The 12,002-nt window shown below is 64.8% G+C and overlaps 1 gene segment (V, D, J or C); it reads right to left on the bottom strand.

Moving 5' to 3' along the window:
* Positions 1-3,373: 3,373 nt before the first annotated feature.
* The window catches only part of LOC129514865 (immunoglobulin heavy constant gamma 1-like), a 34,249-nt gene continuing 25,620 nt past the window's right edge, over positions 3,374-12,002 (bottom strand). The window contains 3 exon segments of the C gene segment in view: positions 3,374-3,702; positions 3,809-4,138; positions 4,624-4,874. Of these exon segments, the coding sequence occupies positions 3,374-3,702; positions 3,809-4,138; positions 4,624-4,874 (910 nt within the window).

The following is a 12,002-nucleotide window of genomic DNA, read 5'->3' as shown; positions in this document are numbered from 1 at the left end:
GGGCCAGCAGGTGTCCTTCAGCTCAGGTTGGAGGCATTCTTTTTGTTCCCTTGATTCTCCAAACAGTGGACCAGGGGGCAAGATGCAGCCCATAGTGGCCATGAGGCCAGATGGTGGAGGTGAAGGCCCAGGGTGGCTGTGAGGTCAGAGGGTGGCAAGGTCAGATGGCAGAGGAGCAGCCCTGGCAGCAGGCCAAGCGGTACACACCTAGGCACCCATTTTGTACATGGGGTCTAGGGCAGTTCTGGACATCCTTCCCAGAGGGCTGGCCCTAGGCCCCCTGCCCAATCATATTCCTGTAGTCGGGGACAATCGTGCGCTTCAGCTCCACCACTGACGAGAAGATCCACTTCACCTGCAGCAGGGAGGGGAGGGTGTGAGCTTGGCCTGGACCCCCACGGACACCTCCCTCCATGACCAAGCTCCTGCCCCCAAGGCTAGGTAGTGTGAGGGGATCCTGGAGGGGACGGTGTGGGGACAGTGAAGCATGAGTGAGAGGACATTTTGGGGTCATTGTGGGGACAGTGAGGGATTGTTTGGGGACAGTGAGGGGACTGTGAGGGGATTTTGTGGTGACAGTGAGGGGATAGTGAGGAGGCAGTGAGGACAATATGAGGGAACAGTGTGGGGACAGTGAGGCATAAGTGAGCACAGCGTTTGGGACACTGTGGTGAGAGTGAGGGAACAGTGAGGAACAGTGAGAAGACAGTGAGAGGACAGTGTGGGGACAGTGAAGGGACAGTGTGGGGACAGTGAGGAGAAGATGATAAGACTTTAGGGACAGTGAGGGACAGTATGGAGATAGTGAGGAGACAGTGAGGGGATCTTGTGGGGATTGTGAGGGACAGTGAGAGGACTGTGAGGGGACTTTGTGGGAACAGCGAGGGGAGAGTGAGGGGACAGTGAGGACAGAGTGTGGGGATGGTGTGGGGACTATGAGGTGTCAGTGAGAGGATAGTGACGGGCCAATAAGCGGACAGTTAGGGGACATTGTGGGAATGGTGACGGGGTAGTTTGGGAAAGTGGTGACAGAAGGGAATGGTGAGGGGATAGTGAGGAGACAGTGAAGAGACAGTGACAGGAGAGGGTGGGGACAGTGAAGGGACATTGTGGGGATAGTGAGGAGACAGTGCAGAGACAGGGAGGGGACTTTGTGGGGGATTTTGAGGGACAGTACGGGGACAGGGAGGTGACAGTGAGGGTACTTTGTGGCGACAGTGGAGAGACAGTGGGGGGACTTTGTGGGGACATTGAGGAGAAAGAAGGGACAGTGGGGGGAAATGAGGAGAGAGGGTGGGGACTGTGTGGGGACAGTGAGGGGAAAGTGAGGGGAGTGTGGGAACTGTGAGGAGACAGGGAGGAGAAAGGGGACAGAGTGGGGAGAGTGGGACACAATGAGAGGACAGTGAGGGATAATGATGGGACATCAGGGGACAGTGAGTGATAGAGAGGGGGCAGTTTGAGTATAGTATGTAGACCGTGAGGAGTCAGCGTTGGGACCATGAAGAGGCAGTGTGGGGACGGTGTGGGGACAGAAATGGGACAATGGATACAGTGATGAGTGAGTGAGGGGACAGTGAGGAGTCAGTGTGGGGACAGAGTGGGGACAGTGAGGAGACAATGAGGGGACAGTGTGGGGACATTGTGTGGATAGGGAGGGGAAGTGGGTGCACAGCGAAGAGTCATCATGCCAACAGAGTGGAGTCAGCATGTCATTGCGGGGTCCGTGCAGGCACATGGTGAGGACAGCGACGGGACAGTGGGCCATAGTCCAGGGACAGTACGGGTGTGCCCACCTTGAAGAGGGTGACAGTGGCGCTGTAGCACACGCTGAGCAGGAAGAGGGTGATGAAGATGGAGATGGTGGTCCACAGCCCGTCCAGCTCCCCGTCCTGGTCCTCAGCACAGCTGTCATCCAGGATCAGCTCTGGACAGGAAGGGGGTGGTCAGTACTGGGCCGGCGGAGGGGCAGATTCCCTGAGGGACAGTCACAGCCCTCTGCAACCCTGGGTGCCAGCCTCAGCACCCCAGCCCTACCGCTTGGGCCAGGCCAGTGGGGGACCCGCACCCTCTCTGCTCTGCCCTGTGCAGGGACCCTGTGGGGAGAAGGTGCCTTGACTGTCACATCTCTTCTTGCCCTGGGGGTTCAGGCCCTTGTGGAGGGTCAGCAGAGCCCAGGGCCCAGGGAAGGGCCCAGAGTGACAGGGAGTGTCCCTAGTGAACAAGTGGGTGGGAGCATCAGGATAAGCTGGTTTGTGGGGGTTTTGTGCACGTCAAGAGGGGGTGTAGGCTCCCTGGGGCAGAGGAGGGCGGGTCGGTGTGGTCAGTGTGTGGATGAGCTGCTGAGCAGATGACGGGCAGTGGAGGGGGTGGGGACCAGGGTGTTGTCCATGGTGAGGGTTCCCAAGACTGGCTCTGCTCTGGGCACTGCAGCTGGTCCTGTGTGAGGACCAGGGTATAAGGTCTGTGTGTGTGTGTGTGTGTGTGTGTGTGAGAGAGAGAGAGAGAGAGAGAGAGAGAGAGAGAGAGAGAGAGAAGGTGGCGGTGCTCAGCACGATGGGCTTGTTTTCAGTGGATCTGGACTCAGCGTCCATGTGGAGGTCTCCAGTGGTCCCTCCCCTGGGCACTCAGGGCCACCTGCCTCTGCCCCACTGGGGCACGGGGTGAGGTCCCCATGAGTGGACAGGCCTGGTCCCAGGGGGATGAACTCAGGGGGGACCTCGTCACTGGAGGCAGGGTGGGGGACTGTACATGGATGGAGTGTCGTGTCTGAGGGCAAACAGGGCCTGTCCCCTCCTGACAGGACAAGCATGGCTACTGGGTTGACACAGAGCTTCCAAGCAGAGCTCTCCGCAGGCCCAGGGGACAGGGAGCCCAGGGCATGAGGACAGGCCAGTGTCCCACAACTCGGTACAGAGGTGGGAAGGTCTGTGTGCTCATTTCCCTGAGGGGCCCTGGAGGGGACAACTCCTGCCGTCCCCGTCCACACACCCCAGCCCTGGCTAGCTTCTGGCTGGATTGAGGGCGCACAGGGGCTGCACCTCTGCCAAAGTGCGCTCCCCAGGCTCAGGCGGCTCCCGGCCCCACGTTGTGGCAGCCTGTGCCGCCCTCCCCACTCGAGGTGCAGAGCTCACCCACCAGTGGTGACACCTTAGACTCAGAGCTGGCCTGCCCGTACCACCCAGGGCCCGGGTGTCCCGAGCTCTACCTCGGAAAGAACCATGACAGCGTGCAGGGTCCCAGGGCAGTGCTGGGTGCTTTATTTCATGATGGGTGCCTACCCGGGGTTATGTACACAGGGGCGGGGGCTCAGGCGTCCTCAGGGGATCCTGAGAGCCAAGGTGGGGGGCTTGCTGGGTGCCGGGCGTGTTGCTCATTTACCCGGAGAATGGGAGAGGGATTTCTGTGTGTAGTGGTTGTGTAGAGCTTCATGCATCACCGCACATACGAAGGCGTCTCCCCGCTGCCAGCGGCTCTTGTCCACAGAGAGCTTGCTGTACAGGAAGTAGGACCCGTCCTCGTCCAGCTGGGGTGGGGTCGTGCGGTGCTTCCTCTCGGGCTCCTGCTGTCCATTGCTCTGCCACTCCACATCAATGTCAGGTGGGTAGAAGTCTTTGATCAGGCAGGTCAGGGTGACCGTGTTCTTGCTCAACTCGTCCCGCGATGGCGGCAGGACATACACACTGGGCTGATGGGCCTGCCCTGTGGGGTAAGGGATCAGCACAGATGGTCACTGTCAGGGTGGAGGACTGGTATCAATTTACAGGGCAACTCTCCCTCCCTGCAGCCCCTATGCCCTGCTGCCCACCTCTGGCCTTGGAGATGGTCCTCTCGATGGGGGACGGGAGGGCTTTGTTGTTGACTTTGCACGTGAACTGCTTCCCCTTGAGCCAGTCCTGGTGCCCAATGGGGAGGACGCTGACCACACGGTAGGTGCCGTTGAACTGCTCGTCACGAGGCTGAGTCTTGGCTGTTTGCACCTGCTTACCATCCACGAACCAGCTGATCTGCACCTCAGAATCTTCTGGGTCCAGATCCACCACAACACATGTGACCTCGGGTGTTCGGGCAATCAAGAGGGTGTCCTTGGGTTTCGGGGGAAAGATGAAGACCGAAGGCCCTCCCAGCATTTCAGGGACTAAAATGGAAGACACAAGGATGAGGTAGCACTTCGGTGGATTCCTCCAACACCCATTAGCCCATCAGGCTGTGCCTGGGTGTGCACCATCGGCTTGGGAAGCAGAGCGGGGCCCTGCTGACTCACCTGGGCATTTGGGACAACCAGGTGGGCAAGGAACTTCTCCATTTTCTCTTTTGAGCACTGCAGAGAGAGCAGACTGGGGGTTACTGGGGGCCTGGGGTGGGCACAGGTCATGGGGTGAACTTAGGTCAGGCCAGCTCATGAGGGGATCCCTGACCAGTGGCACCCAATGGGCCCCGGGAATGCAGTGGGGAATGCAGCCTGTGGTCATCTGGACCAGGCAGCCACGCCCAGAGGACACCTTCCCAGAAAGGGGAGGCCTTGAGGGCGGGGACACTGAGGTGACTCCCCGGTGACGTGGGTCCGGGACAGCTGACCTGGCCTGTCCCGAGTGGACCCCTCTCTGAGGTCCGACGTCTCACCTGGCTTGTCTACTTTAGTGTTGCTGGCCGGGTGGGCCACGTTGCAGGTGAAGGTCTCGCTGGGCCACCTGCTGGAGGGCACTGTCACCATGCTGCTGAGGGAGTAGAGCCCTGAGGACTGCAGGACGGACGGGAAGGTGTGCACACCGCTGGTCAAGGAGCCGTAATTCCAGGACACGGTTACAGGCTCGGGGAAGTAGCCTGACACCAGGCAGGCCAGGGCCACCGTGGAGCCGGAAGTGGACCCGCAGCTGGGGGCCAGTGGGAAGACCGAGGGGGCCGTGGTGGAGGCTGCAAGAGAGGAGGCTGTGTGACCCCCAGGGTCTCAGGGGTCCAGGCCTGGGGTGGCTCTGAGCACCACGCCCACGTGCTTCAGGGAGTCTGCACACCAGGCGCATGGCCCAGCTCGCTGTGGCCACAGAACCTGGACTCCTCGGCCTGGTCAGTGCTGGGTGACCACCTGGATCACGTCCCCAGGGCCTCGGCCCCTGGGTCCCCGCTCAGGTTTTCCCTGGCTGCCCCACCTGACCACGGCCTCTGTGGCAGCCCCGACCTGGGAGCCCTGTGCCCAGTGGGCTCCTGCGGGCCCCTGAGCCCAGGCCTGCTGTCCCCGTCCGACCGCGTCTTGCCCCAGCAGGGATTTGCACCCACTGCCCAGGCCCCTCAGCACGGAGCTCTCGTCCTGGGCTGCCATGTGCCCTCCAGGTGCCACGACGTCAGGGTCAGCTCTGCAGCCAAGCACCCGGGGCCGGATCCCGTCCCTGCCCGAGCCGTCGGGACTGCCCCAGGCCTTCCAGGCATGGCTTCCTGACGTCCCTCAGGGCTGCTCCCGCCTTGGGCCCGGCCTTTGCCCCCCGTGCTCTGGGGCCCGGGCAGCTCCCACAGGCCTCCCGCACCCAGGGCTGCCCTGAGCCTGTGCGCCCCTCGGGGTGGGAGGGAGCGCGGCCCTGCCCTGGCTGTCCCGTCCTGCGTGGTGACAGCAAGTAGGCTGCAGCTCAGACGCCGCCACCCGCCGGCCTGTCCCCTTGGACCCTGGGCCCCGCTGCTCAGCTCAGGGCCCTGAAGCTGCCCCTCGCACGCCCACCACGGCTGGCAGCCCTGCCTGGGGCTCCCCACGGGCCCCTTGTTCTCCTGCCTCTGGCTCCTCGGCCCTGCACCCCGGGACCCGGCTGGCCATGACCCCCCTCCCGGGCGGGTCTCAGGGGCCTGCAGAACCGCGCTGCTGCCCTGACTGGAAACCCGTGGCTCCCTCCTTCCTAGAGTGGCCCCCCTTCCCCTGGGCCCCAAGGCCTTCCCGGGGAGGCTCTGCTCCCCACCCGGCCTCACCGCCTCACACTCCCCGGGTCCAGGAGGCTCAGCTGCCCGGACCCTCAGCCCCTGAGCGGGTGGCGCCGGCTCAGCCGCTGCGCAGTGCAGCCCCGCTTGGCGCTCAGGCCTCGGCGCTGAGATTCTGGAACAAGGCGGCACCTCCCTGGCCCCTGGGCCTCCCAGATGGGGCACGTTACGGGGCCTCGCTGAGCTGAGATCTGAGTGCACCCCTGCCCCTCCTGCTCCCCACCTGCCCTGCTCCCCTGCACCTGCTCCCCTGCTTCTGGGCTCCTGGGGTGACCCCTGCCCCTCCTGCTCCCCACCTGCCCTGCTCCCATGCACCTGCTCCCCTGCTTTCTGAGATCCTGGGGTGACCCATGAACCACCTGCTTCCCCGCTTACCCCTGCTCCCCTGCACCTGCTCCCCTGCTTCTGGGCTCCTGGGGTGACCCCTGCACCTCCTGTCCCCATCTCCCCCTGCTTCTTGCACCAGATCCCCTGATCCCTGAGCTCCTGGGTGACCCCTGCCCCTCTGCTCTCCCACCTGCCCTGTGCACCTTAACCAGCTCCCCTGCTCACTGAGCTTTGGGGATACCCCTGCCCTGCCTGCTCCTTCACCGGCCCCTGCTCTCCTGCACCAGCTCCCCTGCTCCCTGGGCCCTTGGGGTGACCCCAGTCCCTCATGCTCCCCCACTTGCCAGTTCATCTCCTCTACTCCCCTGCTCCTTGGGCTCCTGGGGTGACTGACCCCTGCCCCTCCTGCTCCCCCACCTGTCCCTGCTTCCCTGCATCAGCTCCCCTGCACCATGAGCTCCTGGGGTGACTCCTGCACCTCCTGCTCTCCCACCTGCCCTGCTCACCTGCACTATCTCCCCTGCTCCATGATCTCCTGGCATGATCCTTGCCCCTACTGCTCCCCATCCTGCCCCTGCTCCCCAGCAGCAGCTCCCCTGAGCACTGAGATCCTGGGTGACCCCTGCCCCTCCTGTTCCCCATCTGACCCTGCTCACCTGCAGCATCTCCTTGCTTCCTGGGATCCTGGAGTGACTCCTGCCCCTCCTCTCCCCTACCTGCCCTGCTAACCTGCACCTGCTCCCCTGCTCTCTTTGCTCCTGGGGTGACCTCTGCCCTTTCTGCTCACCCACCTGCCCCTGCTCCCCAGCATGAGCTACCCACTCCCTGTACTCCTGGATGAACCCTGCACCTCCGGCTCCCCACTTGCCCTGCTCACTTACACCAGCACCCCTACACCAGCTCCCCTGCTCCCTGGGATCCTGGGGTAACCCCTGGCTCTCCTGCTCCTCCACCTGCCCCTCTCCCCTACACCAGCTCCCCTGCACACTGACCTCCTGGGGTGACCCCTGCCCCTCCTGCTCTCCCACCTGCTCTGTTCCCCTGCACCAGCTCCTCTGCTGTCTGGGCTCTTGGGATGATGCCTGCCCCCGTTGTTCCCCCACGTGCCCTGCTCACCTGCAGCAGCTCCTTGCTTCCTGGGCTCCTAGGGGTTGGCCCCTGCCTCTCCTGCTCTCCCACCTGCCCCTGCTCCCCTGTTCCAGCTCCCCTGCTCCCTCAGCTCCTGGCGTGACCCCTGCCCCTCCTGTTCCCCACCTCCCCTGCTCACTTGCACCACCTCCGCTGCACTGGCTCCACTGCTCCCTGAGCTCCTGGGGTGACCCCTGCCCCTCCTGCTCCCCCACCTGCCCCTGTTCACCTGCACCAGCTCCCCTGCCCCCTGGGCTCCTGGGGTGACCCCTGCCCCTCCTGCTCCCCCACATGCCCCTGCTCACCTGCACCAGCTCCCCTGCCCACTGGGCTCCTGGGGTGACCTCTGCACCTCCTGCTCCCCCACCAGCCCCTGCTCACCTGCACCAGCTCCCCTGCCCCTGGGCTCCTGGGGTGACCCCTGCCCCTCCTGCTCCCCCACCTGCCCCTGCTCACCTGCACCAGCTCCCCTGCCCACTGGGCTCCTGGGGTGACCTCTGCACCTCCTGCTCCCCCACCTGCCCCTGCTCACCTGCACCAGCTCCCCTGCCCCCTGGGCTCCTGGGGTGACCCCTGCCCCTCCTGCTCCCCCACCTGCCCCTGCTCACCTGCACCAGCTCCCCTGCCCCCCTGGGCTCCTGGGGTGACCTCTGCACCTCCTGCTCCCCCACCTGCCCCTGCTCACTTGCACCAGCTCCCCTGCCCCCTGGGCTCCTGGGGTGACCCCTGCCGCTCCTGCTCCCCCATCTGCCCCTGCTCACCTGCACCAGCTCCCCTGCCCACTGGGCTCCTGGGGTGACCTCTGCACCTCCTGCTCCCCCACCAGCCCCTGCTCACCTGCACCAGCTCCCCTGCCCCCTGGGCTCCTGGGGTGACCCCTGCCCCTCCTGTCCCCCACCTGCCCCTGCTCACCTGCACCAGCTCCCCTGCCCACTGGGCTCCTGGGGTGACCTCTGCACCTCCTGCTCCCCCACCTGCCCCTGCTCACCTGCACCAGCTCCCCTGCCCCCTGGGCTCCTGGGGTGACCCCTGCCCCTCCTGCTCCCCCACCTGCCCCTGCTCACCTGCACCAGCTCCCCTGCCCCCCTGGGCTCCTGGGGTGACCTCTGCACCTCCTGCTCCCCCACCTGCCCCTGCTCACCTGCACCAGCTCCCCTGCCCCCTGGGCTCCTGGGGTGACCCCTGCCCCTCCTGCTCCCCCACCTGCCCCTGCTCACCTGCACCAGCTCCCCTGCCCCTGGGCTCCTGGGGTGACCTCTGCACCTCCTGCTCCCCCACCTGCCCCTGCTCACCTGCACCAGCTCCCCTGCCCCCCTGGGCTCCTGGGGTGACCTCTGCACCTCCTGCTTCCCCACCTGCCCCTGCTCCCCTACAGCAGCTCCCCTGCCCCCTGAGCTCCTGGGGTGACCTCTGCACCTCCTGCTTCCCCGCCTGCCCCTGCTCCCCTACAGCAGCTCCCCTGCACCCTGAACTCCTAGGGTGACCTCTGCCCCTCTTGATCTCCCACCTGCTCTGCTCCCCTGCACCAGCTACCCTGCCCCCTGGGCTCCTGGGGTGACCCCTGCCCCTCCTGCTCCCCCATCTGCCCCTGCTCACCTGCACCAGCTCCCCTGCCCCTGGGCTCCTGGGGTGACCTCTGCACCCCCTGCTCCCCCACCAGCCCCTGCTCACCTGCACCAGCTCCCCTGCCCCCTGGGCTCCTGGGGTGACCCCTGCCCCTCCTGCTCCCCCACCTGCCCCTGCTCACCTGCACCAGCTCCCCTGCCCACTGGGCTCCTGGGGTGACCTCTGCACCTCCTGTTTCCCCGCCTGCCCCTGCTCCCCTACAGCAGCTCCCCTGCCCCCTGAGCTCCTGGGGTGACCTCTGCACCTCCTGTTTCCCCGCCTGCCCCTGCTCCCCTACAGCAGCTCCCCTGCATCCTGAACTCCTAGGGTGACCTCTGCCCTCTTGATCTCTGGGGTAAATCCCCACGTGTCCCACCTGCTCTGCTCCCCTGCACCAGCTCCCCTGAACCCTGAGCTCCTGGGGTGCCCCCTGTCCCTCCTACTCCTCCACCTGCGCCTGCTCCCCTACACCAACCTCCCTGCCCCCTGAGCTCCTGGGGTGACCTCTGCACCTCCTGCTCCCCAACCTGCCCCTGCGCCCTACACCAGCCCTCCTAATCCCTGAGCTCCTGGGCTGACCCTGCACCTCCTGCTCCCCCACCTGCCCTTGCTCCCCTACTCCAGCCCCCTGCTCCCTGAGCTCCTGCTGTGACCCCTGCACCCCTGCTCCCCAACCTGCCCCTGTGCCCTACACCAGCCCCCCTGCTCCCTGAGCTCCTGGGCTGACCCCTGCCCCTCCTCCTCTCCCACCTGTTCTTCTCCCCTGCACCAGCTCCCCTGCTCCCTGAGCTCCTGGGGTGATGCCTGCACCTCCTGCTCCCCAACCTGCCCCTGTGCCCTACACCAGCCTCCCTGCTCCCTGAGCTCCCGGCGTGACCCCTGCAACCCTGCTCCCCAACCTGCTCCTGCGCCCTACACCAGCCCTCCTAATCCCTGAGCTCCTGGGCTGACCCTGCCCCTCCTACTCCCCCACCTGCCCTTGCTCCCCTACACCAGCCTCCCTGCTCCCTGAGCTCCTGGGGTGACCCCTGCATCTCCTGCTCCCCCACCTGCCCCTGCCCCCTTCCACCAGCCCCCTGTGCTCTGAGCTCCTGGGGTGACCCCTGCCCCTCCTGCTCTCTTCCCTACTCTGCTCACCTGCACCTGTTCCCCTACCCCCTGTCCTCCTGGGGTGACCCCTGCCCCTCCTACTCCCCCACCTGCCCCTGCTCCCCTATACCAGCTCCCCTGCACCCTGAGCTCCTGGGGTGACCCCTACCCATCCTGCTTCCCCACCTGCCCTGCTCACCTGCACCAGCTCCTCTGCACCGTGTCCTCATGGGGTGCCCCCTGCCCCTTCTACTCCCCCACCTGCCCCTGTTCTCCTACACCAGCTTCCCTGCTCCCTGGGGTCCATGGGCAACCCTCTGCTCGTGCTGCCCCCCATGGCTCCTGCTCACCCAGGGATGCTCTCTCCTGGTCCCAGGATCTCCTGGACACCACATCCCCCACCCTCCTGTCCTGGGATCTGTCCCCAGAGCTCTGTCAGCTGCACCCCAGTCTCTGTGTGCTCCAGGTCTGCCCCTGCCCTGCGTCCCACCCCCGACCCTGTGTCCCGGATTGGATCCTGCCCTCACCCCTGAGCTCCCATCCATGTGGATCCGCCCCTCAGCCCCTCTGCTGACCTGGGCTCTGGGTCCCGCGAGCCTATGCTGGTCCCCCTGCTCCACCCCAACTCACCTCTGCTCATCTGATGCAGCTCAGGGCTGCTCGGCCCTCACCTGTGACCCTCCCGGGGGCATGAGCTGCTTCCTTAAGTTGGACAGGCCCCGGGCTCCCTGGGGTGTCTTCCCCTCCTCTGGTGAGTCAGCCCCCCCCACGTCCTCACCTGGGACCCACCTGTCCGTCTAGACATTGCTCTTGCAGTGGCTCATGCAGTCTAGGCCTGGGCCCCTGCAGGTGTGATGAAGGGCAGCCCTCAGGCTCCTGCCCACCGGGCCCGTCATGTTCCTTGATGGTCCAGGTCCTTCCCCAGCCATCAGCGTGTCGTGCATCCACCCTTGTTGGCTGGGTGTGTTCGTCCCGTTGCACTCGACCGATGTGTTCCTGGGATGTCACGTAGGCCCGCGGGCGGCCTGCCCTCCCCGTTGCCGGCTCAGCTGCTGCTGCCTCCATGGGTCCTGAGGGCCTGGTGTCTCCTCAGGTCCTGTGGCTGGTTCTGCTGCCCCACCTCCCTCCCTCTGTCCTGGCTCCAGGCACACTCTACTCATCTTGATCTGGGCTGTGGCCATGGCTTTCCTGCAGCCTCGGTCCCCCTGAAGCCTGCCCCATCCCTGCTCTGACAACCACCCCCCCCGGAGCTCCTTGTGGCTGAGCTCTGTGCCCACAGCCCTCCTTCCTAGGTCCCAGCAGCCCTGGGAAGATTAACATAGCATCGAAACCAAATGGTCTGGCCTGCATCCCAAAGTTCCCTTTTCTTCTGGGTGGTTTCTGTCTTACAGGGTCTGGGGGAAGTCCACACAGGGCCAAGGACTGCTCATGTTGGTGTGTGTGGGTGGAGTATGTTAGGTACCCAGGGTCCCTAGGGGTTAGCCCAGGAGGCCCAGGTCAGCCCCATGTGCTGCTGTTTGTTCAGGAAATGCCTGCAGCCTGGTTCCTCCAGCCCAGAGACACCAGCCCTCCCTGGGTCCTCAGGGACCCCAACCCTGGTGGGCTCCTCTCTGTGCCCTGACCAGCGAGCAGTGTGGCTGTAGCCCTGGGATTTGTCCTGTCCTCCCAGGAGAATGCCGTCTGCCCTGTCGCCATCCATGGTGGCAGGTTGAAATAATTTAACCTAACATGGGGCATTTGGAGGACGACCTATCTGGGCCTCCACAGCCAGCCCAGGTCATGTTGCAGCCTCATCTGGTCTCCCTTTGGCATCTGAAGCTGAGCTGGGAGCCTCGTGGGCTGGCCTGACCTACCCCCATATGTCCCTGCTCTGGGTGCCTGTGTGGTTGCCATCA

The sequence above is a fragment of the Nyctereutes procyonoides genome, unplaced genomic scaffold (genome assembly GCF_905146905.1).
Source record: "Nyctereutes procyonoides isolate TBG_1078 unplaced genomic scaffold, NYPRO_anot_genome, whole genome shotgun sequence".
Classification (NCBI taxonomy): Eukaryota; Metazoa; Chordata; class Mammalia; order Carnivora; family Canidae; genus Nyctereutes; species Nyctereutes procyonoides.
This window is presented reverse-complemented; position numbering and strand designations above follow the sequence as displayed.